Genomic DNA, 18,931 nt, shown 5'->3' on the forward strand with positions numbered 1-18,931 from the left:
TAAGAATTTATTCTTAACTGATTTGCCTAGTTAAAGGTAAAAAAAAAAAAAAAGTTGGTAATGACAACCCATAGGTGTTGTAATAATGTAAGCATTATTTATTGTGAGCAAACAGTGCATTTTTTGTTCCAGTGAGGTTCATTTCAAGTCATTGCAAACTGCAACATTTTTTAATAAAACACAACTTGACCAAAGAAACTGAAAAAGTGCAACTAACATGCATTACAATAATTTGTGGAGCAGTGTACTTGTGTGTGTTTATTATTTCAAATGTGTGCTGGTTTGGTTTTTGCGTGAGATCCAGAGTATAGAGAGAAGAGGGTGGTTAGGTACTGGTGAAATCCCTCCCTTCACAACATGGAATTAACACAAAACAAATGGAATGTTCAAAGGAGATAAAAATATATAAAAATGGAAAAAGGAAAGTAATTAAAAATGTGCTACAGTACAAGGTTTTTGTAAAAGATCAAGTAATGGTGAAACTGAAGAATATAATACTAGCTTGGTAATACAAAACTTGTAGAATTGAACATTGTAGGCTATAAAGATTCTTTTTATAATTTCTTTTTAAATGCACCATTGTAATGAACACATAAAAATGCAATGTAATAAATACAATAGTATGCGGTGTGCGATGAATAAAACATTTTAAAACAATGCATAAATATGTAGACAGAGGTGGCAGTGGCACATTCCAGATGGGTACATGTCTCTGCTGGATATTAGGAGGTTCTTTCATTCATATTGAAAAATCGACATAATTGACCTGAATATGGCAAGCAAAGCATATAATATGTCTTTTTTAAACATCAAAAAAAAAAAAAGTAAAACGACTTTACAAATCTGAGCATTTCAAAAAAATATACTCCACAAATAGTGAGCTCTTCCAAACATATAGAAAAATATCCCCGAGTTATATGTAGAAAAGACTGTAGGTCATGATACAGAGACAAGAGAGAACAATATGGGCTCTGTATCAATCTACAGCACAGAAAACTATAACTAGTTCTATAACTAGGAGAGTTGATATCTAGTCATCTATAGCTTGGACCAGGAGTATTTCCTGACCATGCAAACTGACCAGAAAAACTCTAGGCCCTATCTATGACGTCATCTAATAAAAACATTGCTATATGTTGGCAGAGGAGCGTAGAACGTGGAACCTCTTCAGAGTCATGCGGATGGAACCCAGGTCACGGTTTACTCTCTCTAGACGGTTCTCTAAGGCCACCTGGGGAGTAGGGGAAGTCATTTAGCTGGAACAGCTTTAAACATTCACACATACCGTACACAAAGACCTCTGTTTTGAAGTGATATCCCATCTCTGTAATGTTCCATTTAAAATACTATTCAAATTGCCATACAAGAGAGTCTACTTCCTCAAACAAACATGTTCATGACAACAAAAATATGAATTTTCAACCCAGTCATGGTTTTTACTGATATGTAATGAGGCCTAGCAGGTTTGGTGTGACTGTGACCTTACCTCATCTAACCTGGTCTGCAGGCTCACCCTCCCACCAGATCCAGGCATCCGGCTCAACGCTGACTCAATCTGCACAAAACACACACAAATTAATAAATATATAACCAACGCATGAACTCACTTCACAGCACTCAGATTAAATCAGATTAACCAGGCAGGCAGCCTTACAGTGTGTGTGTGTGTGTGTTTGTTTGTGTTGCGCTGGACAGACGCAGGAGTGTACGTAAGCTTGCTGACGGGTAACGGGGTTAGCACCCCTCAGTCAAAACAGAGCAGGAGAGGACAGGGCAGAGCGGGAGAGGACAGGGCAGAGCGGGAGAGGACAGGGCAGAGCGGGAGAGGACAGGGCAGAGCGGGAGAGGACAGGGCAGAGCGGGAGAGGACAGGGGGAATATATGAATCCAGCTATAAATAGAAGTCATTAAGAGTGGAGTGGTTGTAAAACCATAAAGCCAGGTTATATAACCGGAATATATTAGGAGGACTGCCTCCATCATTAATAGATATAAACCATTAATAAAATATGAAGCAGTGCAATACCAGAATCAACGTTAGCCAAACTAAACTCCTAGCCCCTGTCCCTAGGAACTCCCTGTAGATTCCAAAGAGTTTGGATGGATATGAACTAGAAGGTAATATTGCTCTGGCAGGTCGATTCCACTGCATTGCTTATTGCCATCCAATCTTTACAGATCGACAGTGTATTCAGACCCCTTGACTTTTTCCACATTTTGTTACGTTACAGCCTTATACTAAAATTGATTAATTAAAAAAAAAAATTTTTAATCCTCAACACACACACACACACCAGGTTTAGACATTTTTGCAAAAAAATTAAACTGAAATATCATATTTACATAAGTATTCAGACCCTTTTCTTTGTTGAAGCACCTTTGGCAGCGATTACAGCCTTGAGTCTTCTTGGGTATGACTCTACAAGCTTGGCACACCTGTATTTGGGGAGTTTCTCTCATTCTTCTCCGCAGATCCTCTCAAGCTCCGTCAGGTTGAATGGGGAGCGTCGCTACACAGCTATTTTCAGGTCTCTCGGGTTCAAGTCCGGGCTCTGGCTGGGTCTCTCAAGAACATTGAGACTTGTCCCGAAGCCACTCCTACGTTGTCTTGACTGTGTCCTTAGGGTCGTTGTCCTGTTGGAAGGTGAACCTTTGCCCCCAGTCTGAGGTCCTGAGCGCTCTGGAACATGTTTTCATTAAGGATATCTCTGTAGTTCGCTCCGTTCATCTTTCCCTCAATCCTGACCAATCTCCCAGTCCCTGCCGCTGAAAAACATCACATGATGCTGCCAGCTCTGTCAGAGTGACCATCGGGCACTTGGTCACCTCGCTGACCAAGGCTCTTCTCCCTCGATTGCTCAGTTTGGCTGGACAGCCAGCTCTAGGAAGAGTCTTGGTGGTTCCAAACTTCATCCACTTAAAAATGATGGAGGCCACTGTGTTCTTGTCGACCATCAATGCTGCACACATTTTTTGATACCCTTCCCCAAATCTGTGCCTGGACATAATCCTGTCTCAGAGCTCTACGGACAATTCCGTCGACCTCATGGCTTGGTTTTTGCTCTGACATGTACTGTCAACAGTGGGATCTTACATAGACAGGTGTGTGCCTTTCCAAATCAATTGAGTTTACCACAGGTGGACTCCAATCAAGTTGAAGAAACATCTCAAGAATGATCAATGGGAACAGGATGCACCTGAGCTCAATTTCGAGTCTCATAACAAAGGATATGAATACTTATGTAAATAAGCTATTTCAGTTTTTTTTTTTTTAAATACATTTGCAAAAAAATCTAAAAACCTGTTTCCGCGTTATCATTATTTAATCCATTTTAGAATAAGGCTCTAATGTAACAAAATGTGGAAAAAGGGAAGGGGTCTGAATACTTTCCAAATGCACTGTACAGGTGTCTAGGGGTAGGGCTATGGTTAAAAGGCATGTTTGGTCTTGTGGAAATTGGACATTGCTAGTGAGTGGCCTGTCAGAGTATATCTATAAGAACCTTATAACAGTCTGTCTCACCTGTTGTTTCTCCATAGTGAGCTCGTCTAACATCCTCTCAGCGTCGGCCAGGGAGTGGAGCCTGGTCTGGAGGTCTGTCCCTGGGTCCTGGAGGTCTGAGCATGACCCCACAGTCCCTTGCTCCTGCCAGCCCAGCCCAAAGACACCCTCCTGGGGGTCAACACTGCCTGAGGACTCTACTGAGCCACCAGACGACCGCTGGGAGGCTGGAGGAGGAAGAAACAGGGCAGTAGTGTTAGGGAACTATTCAACTGAACACACTAACCAGGAGTCAGGGAGGTAAGTCAAAAACCTTCTGGGAACAGTCTCTTCCTGGGGCTGGAGTTGTGGAAGGAGTGGCGTCTCTGGTCTAACGCCACGTCAAACCTGAAACACACAATCACAACTCTGAACTCTAAGGCTCAACATATCAAATACCGTAGCTGGAGTTAGAGCGATCACACACATAAAAAACAGTAAGCATTTTAACCAAGGGTGCAAAGATTCAGCTAAGGAAGGGTCCTGTAGTCCACGGGTACCTGTTGTGTAGCTGTTGTCGTGGTGGTGGGTTGCCAAAGGCAGTGGAGTAGTTCTCTGCAGGGCAGCGTTTGGGGCTGGACTTAGCTGACAGAGGCATCATTAGGGTCTCCCTCTTAGCTAAAACAAAATAACACTAGATTAGTGAAATCACTTAACATAATGAACTAGTCTCTACATACATAAAAGTACACATTAGGTAATAATAGAGTATTGAGATACACCAGGAAGAGAAAGGGGATACCTAGTCAGTAGCACAACTGAATGCATTCAACCCAACCCTGATAAAGGAGTGATGATAAAAACAGACGTACTGGGTGTAGTAGGGGGAAAGGTGGTCCTCTGGGTGCGGGGGGGCAGAGAAGAGGACCTGTGGCCTTCTGGAGACAGACTTCTCTGGGCTCTCAGCAGAGGCACACCCCTGACTGTCCCGGACATTCCCTTCTCCGGGCCAGCCACATCCTCCATAGCCCTGTCACGGTCCTGTGTTTGTGGTTCTCTGTGGTTTCTCTCTAAAAGGCCAACAGTAGGCCTCCGGCTGCCCAACCCTGCAACACAGACAGATACATAGAGACAAATGACAGAATTTAGAGAAAAACACTCCCAGAAACAGATGCTTTCAGAGTGAACCACATTGAATGACCCATCAACAGAAAAAAACTTCAGAGTAGAGAATCAAACAGGTTGTTTCAACTTAGACCTGCTAAGTTCCTTAACACTGCCAAGATAATATCTGTTTGCAAATCACTACATTTTCACAAGACAGAGAATCTTAAAATGCTGGTATCAGATGACATGAAAAACAAATATCCAAACGGCTGAGGTCAGGGGAAACAACCTCCATGGTAAAAGCTAGCGTTAGCAGAAAATGCAAGACTGGAGCCAATGAATGAGTCACGTTGAAGGCCAGTGTTCCAGCCCAGCACTAACGATTGAGTGGAGAGTGACATGAGTTAGTAAGTGAGTGGAAGGCCTACTGTGGGATGAGGACTGTGTCTTACAGTAGGCCAGTGAAAGTGAGTCAGTGGTACTGTGGCTGGTCTTACAAGGGGCCCGGCCCTCAGTGGTCCTGGTCTCCTCAAGCTCTATCAGGGCCCTCATCAGTGGGGTCAGAGGCCCCCGAGCTTCCCTCACACCCCCACCCTGGTTCTGGGGCTGCTCAATCTCTGGAGGGGACGAACACCTACAGGAAAAAACAGGACAAGGGTGAGGTAAACTGGTCAGCTTTGTAATCGTGGTTAAATCAAGGGGAACAGGAATTAAGAGGAGGTATTCTTAAGTTAACACTACAACCACAACCATACCTTCTGCTGCCAGTGTGGCCCGAGTTGCCTGATTGGTCAGTTTGTGGACAGGGAGACTTCCTGTAGCTGCCCAATTGGTCAGTTTGAGGGCAAGGAGACTTCCTGTAACTCTGCGATTGGTCAGTTTGAGGAAGAGGAGACTTCCTGATGCTATGTGATTGGTCAGTTTGAGGGCAAGGAGACTTCCTGTAACTCTGCGATTGGTCAGTTTGAGGAAGAGGAGACTTCCTGATGCTATGTGATTGGTCAGTTTGAGGGCAAGGAGATATCCTATATGTGGATTCTGGTTGCCGAGGGTGTTTGCTGGGGGACAGCAGCAGGTCCGGATGGTGGTACAGACTGGAGAGGGATAACAGTAAGAACAGCTTCTGTCAAACAGACAGACAGACTGGAGGGGGTTAACAACAGTAACAACAGCTACTGTCAGACCTGCTTTGGGACCGAATGAAAGCACAACATGGATGCATGAGTTGAGGAGACCTTACCCAGCTCCAGAGGACTGTGTGTGGTTGTGGACAGCCTGGCGACTCCTGGCCTGGTTCACATAATCCAGTTGATTCACCTGGCTCTCCATCTTACAGATCACCCTGAGGAGGAGAGAGGCACAGACAGACAGACAGACAGACAGATAGATAGATAGATAGATAGATAGAGGGAAGAGTGTGTGGGTGATAGACATCCTATATCTCTCCAGTGTTGCTGGGTCCAAAAAATGACAAAGAAAGAAAAGCGGGCACACGATACATGCAGGTCCCGTCTATGCTTTGGTTGCCAAAATAGACAGTCACCAAGAGAAGAACTCTCCCTTAGTCATAAAGGATCCCGCATTATGTCACTCAACTTCTGATGTCAGATATGGCGTCATGATTCACCTAGCTTATCCATCCTATAGATGTTGGTTTTCATAGACAAGACAAAGAGATAAGGTGTCCCTGCAGGTCTTGGTGTTGGATGCTTGATGTTACCTGTTTAGTCTAGAGATCTGCTCGTTGGCATCAAACAGATGGTTCTCTGAAGACACCAGGTTGTCCTGTTGACAGAGAAATAAGGTTGAAATATTAGTAGTACAATGTGTCACCTGTTCTTGTCGAGGTGGAATAACACAGAAACAGACATCACTAATACCTTCACGCCCTCGTGCTCTTTCCTCAGAGAGTCATACTCCCCCAGAAGCTGAGGAGGCAGAAACAGACACAACCCTTAAGTCATCATGGCCACACACACACACACACTTGAGCTACAGCCAAATAGCCTATTACAAGACCATCTGCACACATCAGTAGGTAATAAATAAGCTGCTCAGATAAGACTGGTTGGTGTTGAAAACACAGAGATACAGTTCTGCAGGAGATCGCTCAAACTACAACACCTAGAAAGTAGTCTTTCCCAGACAGTCAGAGACCAGAGATTTGGGTTTACTTAACTAGTTTAGTATAAGTGCAGAACTCACGTCCTGCAGCATCTTGTACTCCCTCTCCCTCCTGGCCTCCTTCTCTTCAGTTTCTCTGCAGGCGTTCTCCAAGGCCTCCTCTAGCTGCCGGACCCGGGTCCTGAGGCGGCCAGCCGAGGCGTCCTTCTCCCTGACTGACCGCCTGCTTCCGTCCAATCTCTGCTGCAGGGACGTTGCCGTGGAGCAGGCTGTGTCGTAGCGCATCGGCCAGTCAGCCTGTCAGAGAAAGCAGAGCTTGTTATGCACACACACACACACCTCTAGGGGTATAAAAGGCATCTTACCAGTTTCTTTTCCAGGACGAAGTTCTTGTTCTCCAGCTCCTGGATACAGCTGCTGGCTTCAGACAGAGCCCTCTCTAGCTGAGCACACCTGGTATTACAACAACCACAGGTTCGATCTCACACACACACACAGGCCTAACCTTAACCCCTAACCCCAATTCTAACCCTAAAATGGTCTTTGTCCCCACGAGGGAGAATTTTCCTTGTTTTACTATTCATGTGGGGACTTTGGGGATTTCCGGTACCCATGAGGATAGTAAAACAAATGTACGCACGCACACACACACACACCTCTGTCTGAGTGTGCGGTTGCTCTGCTCTAGGTCGTGTGGCAGGTCTCTCAGGTCCAGTTTGTCTCTGAGGAGTTTGATCTCCGCCTCATAGTAAGCCTTCAGGTCAGCTACATGACGACAGTGTTTCTCCCTCAGATTCTCTCTCAGCCTGGAGAAAGAGGGGCGGATAGGAAGTAGGGAAAAAAGGAGGACAATTGGGAAGAGAGTGAATGGGAGGAGGATGCATCAGTAGTTATACGGGTTATTCTACCACTCCATATGCATCAGTAGTTACACGGGTTATTCTACCACTCCGTATGCATCAGTAGTTACACGGGTTATTCTACCGCTCCGTATGCATCAGTAGTTACACGGGTTATTCTACCGCTCCGTATGCATCAGTAGTTACACGGGTTATTCTACCGCTCCGTATGCATCAGTAGTTACACGGGTTACTCTACCGCTCCGTATGCATCAGTAGTTACACGGGTTACTCTACCGCTCTGTATGCATCAGTAGTTACACGGGTTATTCTACCGCTCCGTATGCCTCAGTTACACGGGTTACTCTACCGCTCCGTATGCCTCAGTTACACGGGTTACTCTACCGCTCCGTATGCATCAGTAGTTACACGGGTTATTCTACCGCTCCGTATGCATCAGTAGTTACACTGGTTATTCTACCGCTCCGTATGCATCAATAACACGGGTTATTCTACTGCTCCGTATGCATCAGTTACACGGGTTATTCTACTGCTCCGTATGCATCAGTTACACGGGTTATTCTACTGCTCCGTATGCATCAGTTACACGGGTTATTCTACTGCTCCGTATGCATCAGTTACACGGGTTATTCTACTGCTCCGTATGCATCAGTTACACGGGTTATTCTACTGCTCCGTATGCATCAGTTGCACGGGTTATTCTACTGCTCCGTATGCATCAGTTGCACGGGTTATTCTACTGCTCCGTATGCCTCAGTTGCACGGGTTATTCTACTGCTCCGTATGCATCAGTTACACGGGTTATTCTACTGCTCCGTATGCATCAGTTACACGGGTTATTCTACTGCTCCGTATGCATCAGTTACACGGGTTATTCTACTGCTCCGTATGCATCAGTTACACGGGTTATTCTACTGCTCCGTATGCATCAGTTACACGGGTTATTCTACTGCTCCGTATGCATCAGTTACACGGGTTATTCTACTGCTAGTTCCTCTGGTATATAGACTCAACAATATTAGTGTGGCTGAATATACACTGCTCAAAAAAAAAAATCAATGGAACACTAAAATAACACATCCTAGATCTGAATGAATGAAATATTCTTATTAAATACTTTTTTCTTTACATAGTTGAATGTGCGGACAACAAAAATCACACAAATTATCAATGGAAATCAAATGTATCAACCCATGGAGGTCTGGATTTGGAGTCACACTCAAAATTAAAGAGGAAACCACACTACAGGCTGATCCAAATCTGATGTAATGTCCTTAAAACAAGTCCAAATGAGGCTCATTAGTGTGTGTGACCTCCACGTGCCTGTATGACCTCCCTACAACGCCTGGGCATGCTCCTGATGAGGTGGCGGATGGTCTCCTGAGGGATCTCCTCCCAGACCTGGACTAAAGCATCCGCCAACTCCTGGACAGTCTGTTGGTGGATGGAGCGAGACATGATGTCACAGATGTGCTCAATTGGATTCAAGTCTGGGGAACGGGCGGGCCAGTCCGTAGCATCAATGCCTTCCTCTTGCAGGAACTGCTGACACACTCCAGCCACATGAGGTCTAGCATTAGGAGGAACCCAGGGCCAACCGCACCAGCATATGGTCTCACAAGGGGTCTGAGGATCTCATCTCGGTACCTAATGGCAGTCAGGCTACCTCTGGAGAGCACATGGAGGGCTGTGCGGCCCCCCCAAAGAAATGCCACCCCACACCATGACTGACCCACCGCCAAACCGGTCATGCTGGAGGATGTTGCAGGCAGCAGAACGTTCTCCACGGCGTCTCCAGACTGTCACGTGCTCAGTGTGAATCTGCTTTCATCTGTGAAGAGCACAGGGTGCCAGTGGCGAATTTGACAATCTTGGTGTTCTCTGGCAAATGCCAAACGTCCTGCACGGTGTTGGGCTGTAAGCACAACCCCCACCTGTGGACGTTGGGCCCTCATACCACCCTCATGGAGTCTGTTACTGACCATTTGAGCAGACACATGCACATTTGTGGCGTGCTGGAGGTCATTTTGCAGGGCTCTGGCAGTGCTCCTCCTTGCACAAAGGCGGAGGTAGCAGTCCTGCTGCTGGGTTGTTGCCCTCCTCCACGTCTCCTGATGTACTGGCCTGACTCCTGGTAGCGCCTCCATGCTCTGGACACGACGCTGACAGACACAGCAAACCTTCTTGCCACAGCTCGCATTGATGTGCCATCCTGGATGAGCTGCACTACCTGAGCCACTTGTGTGGGTTGTAGACTCCGTCTCATGCTACCACTAGAGTGAAAGCACCACCAGCATTCAAAAGTGACCAAAACATCAGCCAGGAAGCATAGGAACTGAGAAGTGGTCTGTGGTCACCACCTGCAGAACCACTCCTTTATTGGGGGTGTCTTGCTAATTGCCTATAATTTCCACCTGCTGTCTATTCCATTTGCACAACAGCATGTGAAATTTATTGTCAATCAGTGTTGCTTCCTAAGTGGACAGTTTGATTTCACAGAAGTGTGATTGACTTGGAGTTACATTGTGTTGTTTAAGTGTAAGTGTTCCCTTTATTTTTTTGAGCAGTGTATAAAAACATAACCAGCCCCTGGCCACTCACAGAGAGACGACCACAGGGTCTTCCAGCGATGCCGCTTTCTCCATACGAGGTTTGCCCCGGGAGAGTGTGTGGGAGTGCGTGTGCTTCCCAGACACAGCCAGCTTCATCAGGTTTCTGGTGTGTGTGTGGCTCCCCTCGTCCTTGCTGGCCTGAGTGGCCAAGGCTTTGCGCTGCTGGCTGCTGGGCAGCACCAGGGGCTTGGAAGTAGAGGGGGATGATGAGGCCAGTTTTATCTGAGCAGAGGCTACCCTGGCTGGGGTAGGTGCGGTGGCAGAGAGGCTAGAGGCATTGGAGGGGCAGTCTGTGTCCCCGGGGTTGGCACTGCCCTCGGCCATGCTAGCTGGGCTAACTGGGGTACAGGGGGTGCCAACGCGGGGGTAGAGGTGCGGCAGGGTGGGGTACGATGGGCTGCTGAAGTGGGAGGGCGAGGTGAAGCCGGAGGTCCGGTCTGACTGACGGAGGTGAACAGTGGGATCTAGAGTTAACACCTAGAACAGAGAGAGGAGTAGAGAGTTAGAGCTAGTGGTCTGTGTGTCTGTGTGTCTGTGCATGTATACCTGTGGTGATGTGGGGCTGCATGTGCGAGAGAGGTCCCAGTCGGTGCGTTTGGACTCAGTTCTCTGCTTGTTGTGGTAGATCTCTCTGAGAGACAGCTTCTGTTCCTCTGGAGAGGTCTGGAGGAGGAAGATAGAGACAGACACTGTCAGAACAACACACGCACTCTGGAGAGGTCTGGGAGACACAGACACTGTCAGAACAACACACGCACTCTGGAGAGGTCTGGGAGACACAGACACACGCACTCTGGAGAGGTCTGGGAGACACACGCACTGTCAGAACAACACACACACTCTGGAGAGGTCTGGGAGACACACGCACTCTGGAGAGGTCTGGGAGACATAGACACTGTCAGAACAACACACGCACTCTGGAGAGGTCTGGGAGACACAGACACACGCACTCTGGAGAGGTCTGGGAGACAGACACACTCAACAACTAACACAATGGAGGGAGATGGAGCAATTTTTTTTTATTACTTTGCCTATTGAGGCAAAGATTGAGGTCTGCAAATTTCTCGTAATGTATATTATGCGATTCCCCTAATGCAGATGGTTTCGAGACTAACTTTTTCAGCACAATGAAAACAAACATTGTATTTAGGTGGAACAAGTTTGGATTGTCCTTTTGACATTCACCTACCAGACTGATAGAGGCCTCCTGCAGCAGGAGGTCGGCTCCACTGTCAAAGCTGTCAGGTAGAGGGCAGTAGAGTTCACTCTCATCCAGACGCCAGTATGTCAGACCTGGAGGTCAAGAAGGCACCTCTTACTACATTATAACAACCTCAGTCCTATACTGCTTCCTAACTATTTTACTTCAAACACTTAGCATTACAGCGTTGCAGCGAAGGCAACAGTGTGATTCAACAAGATCACTCAGTATGTAGGCCAATGTCTAACACTAGAACCGCTGGGCTGCGAGGCACCACTCATCAATATAACGAGCAGTCATTCTGACTGCAACATTCTAAAAGTGTAATTAATACATTTCATATATGCTCTCTCTAAAATAATAATTGGGTTGTGTTCATGAAGGTGTTCAGTAACATCAGAATATACTTCTTTTCATTTTAAATAATAAAACAAAATTCTCATTTGTTTACTGTAGGCTATAAAAAACAAAAAACTAAATTTGTTACAACAATCAAACAGAAACCATGTGTTGGAACACGGAAACAGCTTGTTATAATAAGAATACAAAGTGTGTGTTGTTACCTGAGACCTCAGACATGAGGCTGTCACTCCTCCTCAGAGGGAAGGAGTTGGTGGAGGGAGCCGCCCACCCATGCTGAAAACAGAGAGATTAAATTAAGAGAGGAGAGAGAGAAGAGGAGGAGACCCAAAGCTTTCTCGAGTCCTTTTCTAAATGCTTCCAAAGCAGGGCAGACACCGTGTCGAGTCCTTTTCTAAATGCTTCCAAAGCAGGGCAGACACCGTGTCGAGTCCTTTTCTAAATGCTTCCAAAGCAGGGCAGACACCGTGTCGAGTCCTTTTCTAAATGCTTCCAAAGCAGGGCAGACACCGTGTCGAGTCCTTTTCTAAATGCTTCCAAAACAGGGCAGACACCGTCCTTTTCTAAATGCTTCCAAAGCAGGGCAGACACCGTGTCGAGTCCTTTTCTAAATGCTTCCAAAGCAGGGCAGACACTGTGTCGAGTCCTTTTCTAAATGCTTCCAAAGCAGGGCAGACACAGTGTCGAGTCCTTTTCTAAATGCTTCCAAAGCAGGGCAGACAATGTATGGAGGTCATTTCAGTGCCAAAATAAATTTAAATTCCATTTATTTATTTATTTATAATGCACAAATTGAATCATTGAATTCAGAAATGTAACTTGTATTTCATGATTTAAAAATGAATATTGCATTCAGTTTTAAAATGCCATTTATTTTTAATTAATTATTCAAGTTCAATATTTATATATTCAATTTCAATATGGTAGATTGTAGTTTATAAACGATCATTTCAAGTTGATCAAAATGTCATATTTTCAACTTTTCAGATGCATTCCGATTCAATTTTCAAATTCTGTTTTCTAAATTCAGATTGAAAACCAGAGACAACATCCTGGTACTTTTTCAGCCAGGAAAGGTATAGGAGAACAAATAGAATCAAACACTCACTGTGGTAAACAGAAACCTTTTGCGGTTTCTGAAGCCAAAGTGGCATACTGAATTTATTTTCTTCCAATGAATTTGTCTCTAGCATTTGAACCATTTTGGCTCTGAACCATTATAATCAACTACGCTATTGAAAAAGGCCTTCAATTGCGCAAAGGTAGCCACTTCAGGCTGAGGAGTGAGTTTCATTGATCCCCATCTGCTACACTAATACAAGTCTTCAAGTCTTCCAGCAAGGTTACTCACCTGGTTTGGTGATCCATGCTTATGTGATGAGAACCTTGCCTAAGACCTGGAGATGTGCAAGTTTGAGGTGTTATTTTGTGATAGATTCAAGTTGGGGCGGACTGGCCATTTGGCATTTCGGGCAAATGCCAGGCGGGCTAGCGAATTTTTAGCACATTGGGGCTAATAATGGGGGACTTAAGGAAAATAATGGGCCGGTGTGGGGACCTCAAGAAAAGTATTGGCCAGTGTGCTAGAAATGCCAGGTACGATTTATGGTCCCAGTCCACCAATAGTTTCAAGTCTCTGTCAAGGGTAGTCATTATATGGTTAACACTGTGTTAGCTAGTTAAGCTAAAGCCTAGGCATTGGTCCTGTGACTTGGCGGGGTCTCTTCAAGGATGAGTTGAAAGGGGGGGTGAAGTGGCCACCCTTCTCTGATGAGTAACTTGTCTTGAGACCTGGAGTGTTACATTGTCTGGCACACAGGAGCCCTAGGTTAGAACCCCTTCAGACAAACTTCCACGTCTTCATGTCTCAGCTAAGGCTGCTCATCACATAGCCTCGCGAGCAGGCTGATCTCATGAGCTTACATGAATGGTTCGCTACACACGGTAATAGGTCTGGTAATTACGAGGCTACTCCTCACATGGCTGGATCACCAAACCACCTCTGTCGCACTCTTATTAAATGGGGTGCACAGATCCTTCTGCATGCCACAGAAAGGGTTGTTGTTATGCAGTAGGCCTGATTTCAACCTGAGTAGGAGGTCAAAGGGAGGTGAAATGTAACCAAGGTGGTAACCGACCTTGCTGGAGACTTGAAGACTTGTGTTAGCTTCCTAAACAAATCCCCATGGGCTTTATCTAAGTTGGCTAACACAGTCTTGTGACACGCAGGAGACCTGGTTCGAACCCAGTCAGTCACAAGAGCAAGATTAAATAGAGAGTGGAAAGGCTATCCTTAGAAGGACTATGACTGTGCTCTTCAACTGTATTCTCATGGCGGCCAAATCATTTTTGTGACACTCCCTTATAGTATGGCCTGTGATCATCATATAGGAGAACAGAAAAAGCATTCATGCTCTAGAGTCTCTTAGCTTTCAGCAATGGGGTCATAATAGTTTATAGGCAAAGCAGTTCAAATGCTAGAGACGAATTCATAAGAAGAACATAAATACAGCATGGCACATTGGCTTCAGAATCCACCAGAAGCTTCTGTTACCACAGAGAGTGTTTGATTCCTGGCTGGCAAAGTACCAAGATGTTGTCTCTGGTTTTGAATCTGAATTTAGAGACCTGAATCTGAATGCATATGAGAAGTTGAATATATGAAACTTTGATTAACTTGAAATGGATGGTTTGAAAACTTGATACACAGTCAACGAATGCAATATCTACCATATTGAAACTGAATATATAAATATTGAATTTGAATATTCAATTAAACATTTTAAACTGAATGCAATATTCATTGAGTTTCAAATCATGAAATACAAGTTACATTTATGAATTAAATGATTCAATTTGTGCATTAAACATCCAAAAATATTACATTCAAATTCAATATCCTAACACAAATGATAAATTATAAAATTCAAATACAATTTCTGTTGGCACTGAAGTCGCTCCATAACAGTGACACACACAGACAAAATACATGGTGATATAACAAAATGCCAGAGCACTATACTGACTCTAGTAATCCAAAGATCATTTTATCTAGCTACAATAAATTGTAATGGAACAGGCCGGTGCTAGGCATACCTGGTCCTGGAAGTCAGTGTCATCCAGGGGGCTGTCTCTGGGGCTCTTCCTGGAGCTTGGCTGCTGCTCCTGGGGGGAAGAGGACTGAGGGTCGCTCTGGCCCAGGTACGGGGCCTGAAGGGGTGAGGGGGAGGCCTGGGGATGTTGGGCCTGCCCTAGCCTGCTCTTCTTGGGTTTGCTGCGTCTCAGTCTTTGAGCCCAGGATGTCAGTGGTTGGCTGGAGGTTCTCTGCTGCTCAGGTGGTGGACTAGGATTGGCTCTAGGAGCCACCTCATTGGCCGAGGCGCTCCTCTGTTGACCCTCCTGGCCAATCAGAGTGATGTCTGTGTCGTCCTGGAGGTGAAGGGACCAGCTAGGCTCCTCTTCGACCTGGCCTGTCTCCTCTGCTCCCCCCAGAGTCACTGTCCCCTCTAGCCCTGTGCCCCAGGCCGACAGGGTCCCGTACCCACTGCATAGCACCGTCCCTGCCCCATCAGCACACTTCTCTCCTAGGGTGACCGGCTCTGGCCGGGGGGGTGGGGGTTGAGGGGAGGTGGAGCTCAAAATGGGTTGGGGGACAAAGAGGGAGGTGAGGGGAGCAGAGAGGGGCGAGTTCCCATTGGGAAGGTCCGTGCAGGTTGAGGGTTGGTTGGGGTTGGAAGTGGGGGGTGAAGGGTAGTCCTTGGTAGTAACAACAGGGGAAGAGGTGTAGTCTGGGTGTGTCTGTGTGACAGTAGACAGAGTAGATGGGTAATTGTGATGTGTCTGTGTGTTGGTGGTAGCAGTAGGGGTATATGGGTAATCGTGGTGCGTCTGTGTGCTGGTCTGTCGGTTCTGGAGCTGAACTAAGGCTTTGATCTCATCCTGAATCAGCTGGAGGAGAAAAACAATCACAGTGTAAACAGCCATCATTACATGCATCATCGGGTATTCTAGAACAGGCCAAGTATAGTAGTACAGACCTGTATTTGGCACTGGTACTGTTCTTGCTGAGCCAAGATCTGCTCTTGGTATTGTTTCTCTACTAGCTGAAACAGATGCAGCCATCGGCCCTGTTCAACAAACACACGTACACATCTTCAACATTAGGTCTGTAAACCATAGCACAAGACAGAGCATTGGAAGAGTTGTTCTTGGAAGTATGGGTGTCCAGCGTGAATATAAATATAGCAAATAGTCAAAGTGTTCTGATTGGAGTGTAGAATAGTGACAGCTGGGAGTTAGGCTCGCAGCTGGGGTCTGTGTGTGTGTGCGAGGCGCACCCGGAAGCAGCTGTGCTCCAGTTATGACGTGAGAAAGGGGAAACCGTTGTACTATGCCATGCACCCAGGGAGGGGGGTATGCACCCAGGGAGGGGGGTATGCACCCAGGGAGGGGGTATGCACCCAGGGAGGGGTATGCACCTGATATTATAGCCCATTAAAAAACTTTTTTTTTTTTAAAGATTCCCTTTTTGAAACTCTGCTGTTTGCGCATATTCATACGCAATAAAAAATATAGATATTTCAGGGTACAATACCAGACCTGGGCTTCAGAACAATAGTCTAAACTAGACAAGTGAAATCTAGCATGTGTTTTTTTAGATCAGGAAAAATGAACAAGAGGAGACAAGGGCAGGTCATTAAGACAATTGAGAAAGATCCCTGTATTCAAAGCTGGGGAATACAGTACTATGTATCTCCCAGGTGTGTTTTCCTCTGTGTATGAGATGAGATGGCACTGCTGCATCACAAATCATCTCCCGTGTCTGAGGAGATCAGCTGCAGTGGTGTGATGTGTGCAGTCTGGGGGCCAATTGTGTGCATGTATCTTTGTGTGCGGTCAGCTGAGATCCACAGGGACAGCAGAAGCGACAGCAGAGAGATGAGGCTGCCCAACACACTGCAGGAGAATAATGACCATGCCAGCTAACCCCAACGTCACCCTTCACGGGGAGAAGTTCAGAGAACACACACTTCTCTGAAAAATGAATTGCCATGGAGATTTCTCCATCAGTTGCTGTATTACTACTTGAAAGTCCTTCCACACTAAATACAAAGTCTCCTACATATCTGTGTTGTCCACCTATCTTGTAGTTACACACCAACACTGCCAAACAGACACATTCCTACCTCACAGTCCTTCCACATCTCCGGGTCAGTCTCCCCACTACTCTGTATCTCCTGGACCAGGGCCCTGAGGGTCTCCAGGGAGGAGGGGTTGATGAAGGGAAGACACTTCCCAGACACAAAGGCCTCCTCCGTACTGAGACACAGACTCCTGAGGAACACAACACACAGGAGTTAGGACAAGGGATTAGGATGGATTGTACTTTCCATACCTCCTACATTAACACCTATAGTCAGAGAGCACAGTCTCTACACACACCTGATCTTCTGGGGGAGGCTGCATGCTGGGGTCATGTCATAAGCTCTCCCATCCACAGCGCCCCCTACAGTCTTGGAGGTGATTTTGCATTCCTCCGGCCCGGCTAGCCCCAACCCAAGCCCCAGACCCGAGGCTGCTGAGGTGCCCTCTGAGGACTCACTCTCCTTGCCCCCTTCCCCGTTGGCATCGCCAAGGCAGTGGCTCAGGCTTGAAACATCCTCAGAGATACTGTCATCTGTGGACATGCTTATGGACTCGCGACCTGGGGAAGAGTATGATACCTACAGGGGAGATAGGGGGTCAATGAATGGGTGGAAGGAGGGAGACAGCTCCCCCTCAACCTACAAGGAGATAGAGGGGGAGGGTCTAATACCTGCGGGAGATAGAGGAGAAAGGTCTAAAGTAACGTATGACAAACATGGACTTCAGGGTGAACTGTCCCTTTAAACTCCAGACAGACAGTAACCAGGGCTGTGATGTGAGATGAAAACTTTCAATTTCACTGGGGCAGATTAACTTGCATACCCTTTCTGGATCAGCTTAGAGAAGGCTTGCGATATATAGCTGACAAGAGCATTAACCAGCATTAAACAGATAAGCTATCATAGCTTCCATTAAATAGCTCACAGGGAAGGAAGCTTGCATAAATGGCATCATGTCACAACAACTGACCATGCAACATAACCTCCACTGTCAACACGACCAGCTGCTTTGATGTAATATTGTTCTCTCCTTGATAAGGGAATAAACCCCGCTACATAGCTATCCAGCGAAATATGCCTGGATATCGTAGCTAGTAAGTACCCTTCTGCTCGCTAATACAGTATCAACCTATTGATTGCCTGGCCAGTTTCCAGTTTGGTTGCTGGCTGGATCCTACTGTCTAGCTAGCTAACCATGTTAGCCTAACTGACAAGTTTGCAGGCTTCAACGTTTACGTGTAACGTTAGCTAGCGAACGTTACATATTGACAATGATTGAAACTAGCGCCTTAGTTATACGCGCAATAAGCACATAATCGATTCAGAGTTAATGTGTAAAGTAGGTGAATTAGATGATAAATAAAGCTACAATTAACTTACCAGTTAACTTGTAACGTAACTTCACCCATATTGCCTCTCAACAATACTAGCCAGCTAGTCTACTGCATCTAATGTAGTTTTTACTCGGGCTAGCAGTGCTGCAGCACAATGTTCAATGGCAAAACATTACGGAATGTCTAATTGGCCAAATGGAATAGAACACGAGTTACCTGATTGGCTGTCTCTCTTATTTAAGCCTTATGATTGGCTATGATGCACAATGGCAGTACACAACAATGGGCATGATTGGCAGAACTTGTAGGAAGTGACACATTCGCTGCAAGGGTAGAAGTCCAATGAAACGCGCAAGGATACCAAATTGTTACGTTACAAATGTGCAATTGCGAATGTTACATTGTTATCTGCGATTCCAAAATTGATAGTTACGTCTACTTAATGTGTTATATCCCGTATTCATGGTAAATACTAGTCTCTCTCAGGCCCTGTTCAAGTTTCAAATTCATTCATTATCCGTGACAACATGTATTGCTGTTCACCACTGGTCAATTAGTTCAATCAGTGCTTATTGCCTAAATCTTGCTGGGTTATCCAAGGAATTAATCACTGTAGATGAGCCTAAATCAGTGGTCCTGCTTGCTATTTTCCAGATATGTCCTTCCTACAGTATATTCCCTCTATTCAACCAAGACAAGTTTTGACTT

The 18,931-nt window shown here is 45.9% G+C and overlaps 1 protein-coding gene across 2 annotated transcripts; it reads right to left on the reverse strand.

Moving 5' to 3' along the window:
- Positions 1 to 83: 83 nt before the first annotated feature.
- Positions 84 to 18,409, reverse strand: LOC112257470 (M-phase phosphoprotein 9). 2 transcript variants are annotated; one of them, XM_024431047.2, is made up of 23 exons: positions 18,270 to 18,409; positions 17,188 to 17,468; positions 16,932 to 17,079; positions 15,783 to 15,872; positions 14,842 to 15,693; positions 11,949 to 12,021; positions 11,374 to 11,477; positions 10,731 to 10,847; positions 10,174 to 10,661; positions 7,369 to 7,518; positions 7,078 to 7,165; positions 6,794 to 7,009; positions 6,469 to 6,516; positions 6,309 to 6,373; positions 5,829 to 5,930; positions 5,344 to 5,682; positions 5,086 to 5,222; positions 4,354 to 4,587; positions 4,042 to 4,159; positions 3,816 to 3,889; positions 3,524 to 3,729; positions 1,487 to 1,555; positions 84 to 1,231 (listed from the first exon to the last, which is right to left on the reverse strand). In XM_024431047.2, exons 2-23 carry the CDS (start codon positions 17,430 to 17,432, stop codon positions 1,130 to 1,132), a joined length of 4,065 nt encoding a protein of 1,354 aa, XP_024286815.1. In that variant the 5' UTR covers positions 17,433 to 17,468; positions 18,270 to 18,409; the 3' UTR covers positions 84 to 1,129. The 2 variants fall into 2 exon arrangements, with proteins under 2 accessions (XP_024286815.1, XP_024286814.1); XM_024431046.2 differs by having other exon boundaries at positions 5,041 to 5,222.
- Between the last annotated feature and the right edge of the window lie 522 nt (positions 18,410 to 18,931).

This window comes from Oncorhynchus tshawytscha, linkage group LG09 (genome assembly GCF_018296145.1).
Source record: "Oncorhynchus tshawytscha isolate Ot180627B linkage group LG09, Otsh_v2.0, whole genome shotgun sequence".
NCBI classification, from domain to species: domain Eukaryota; kingdom Metazoa; phylum Chordata; class Actinopteri; order Salmoniformes; family Salmonidae; genus Oncorhynchus; species Oncorhynchus tshawytscha.

Coding starts and splice junctions, on each gene's coding strand:
- LOC112257470 (XM_024431046.2), bottom strand. CDS start 17,432: ATGTCCACAGATGACAGTATCTCTGAGGATGTTTCAAGCCTGAGCCAC. Junction 10,662..10,730: donor GCAGCCCCACATCACCACAG/GTATACATGCAC, acceptor TCTCTGTTCTAG/GTGTTAACTCTAGATCCCAC. Junction 5,931..6,308: donor CAGATCTCTAGACTAAACAG/GTAACATCAAGC, acceptor TCTCCTCCTCAG/GGTGATCTGTAAGATGGAGA.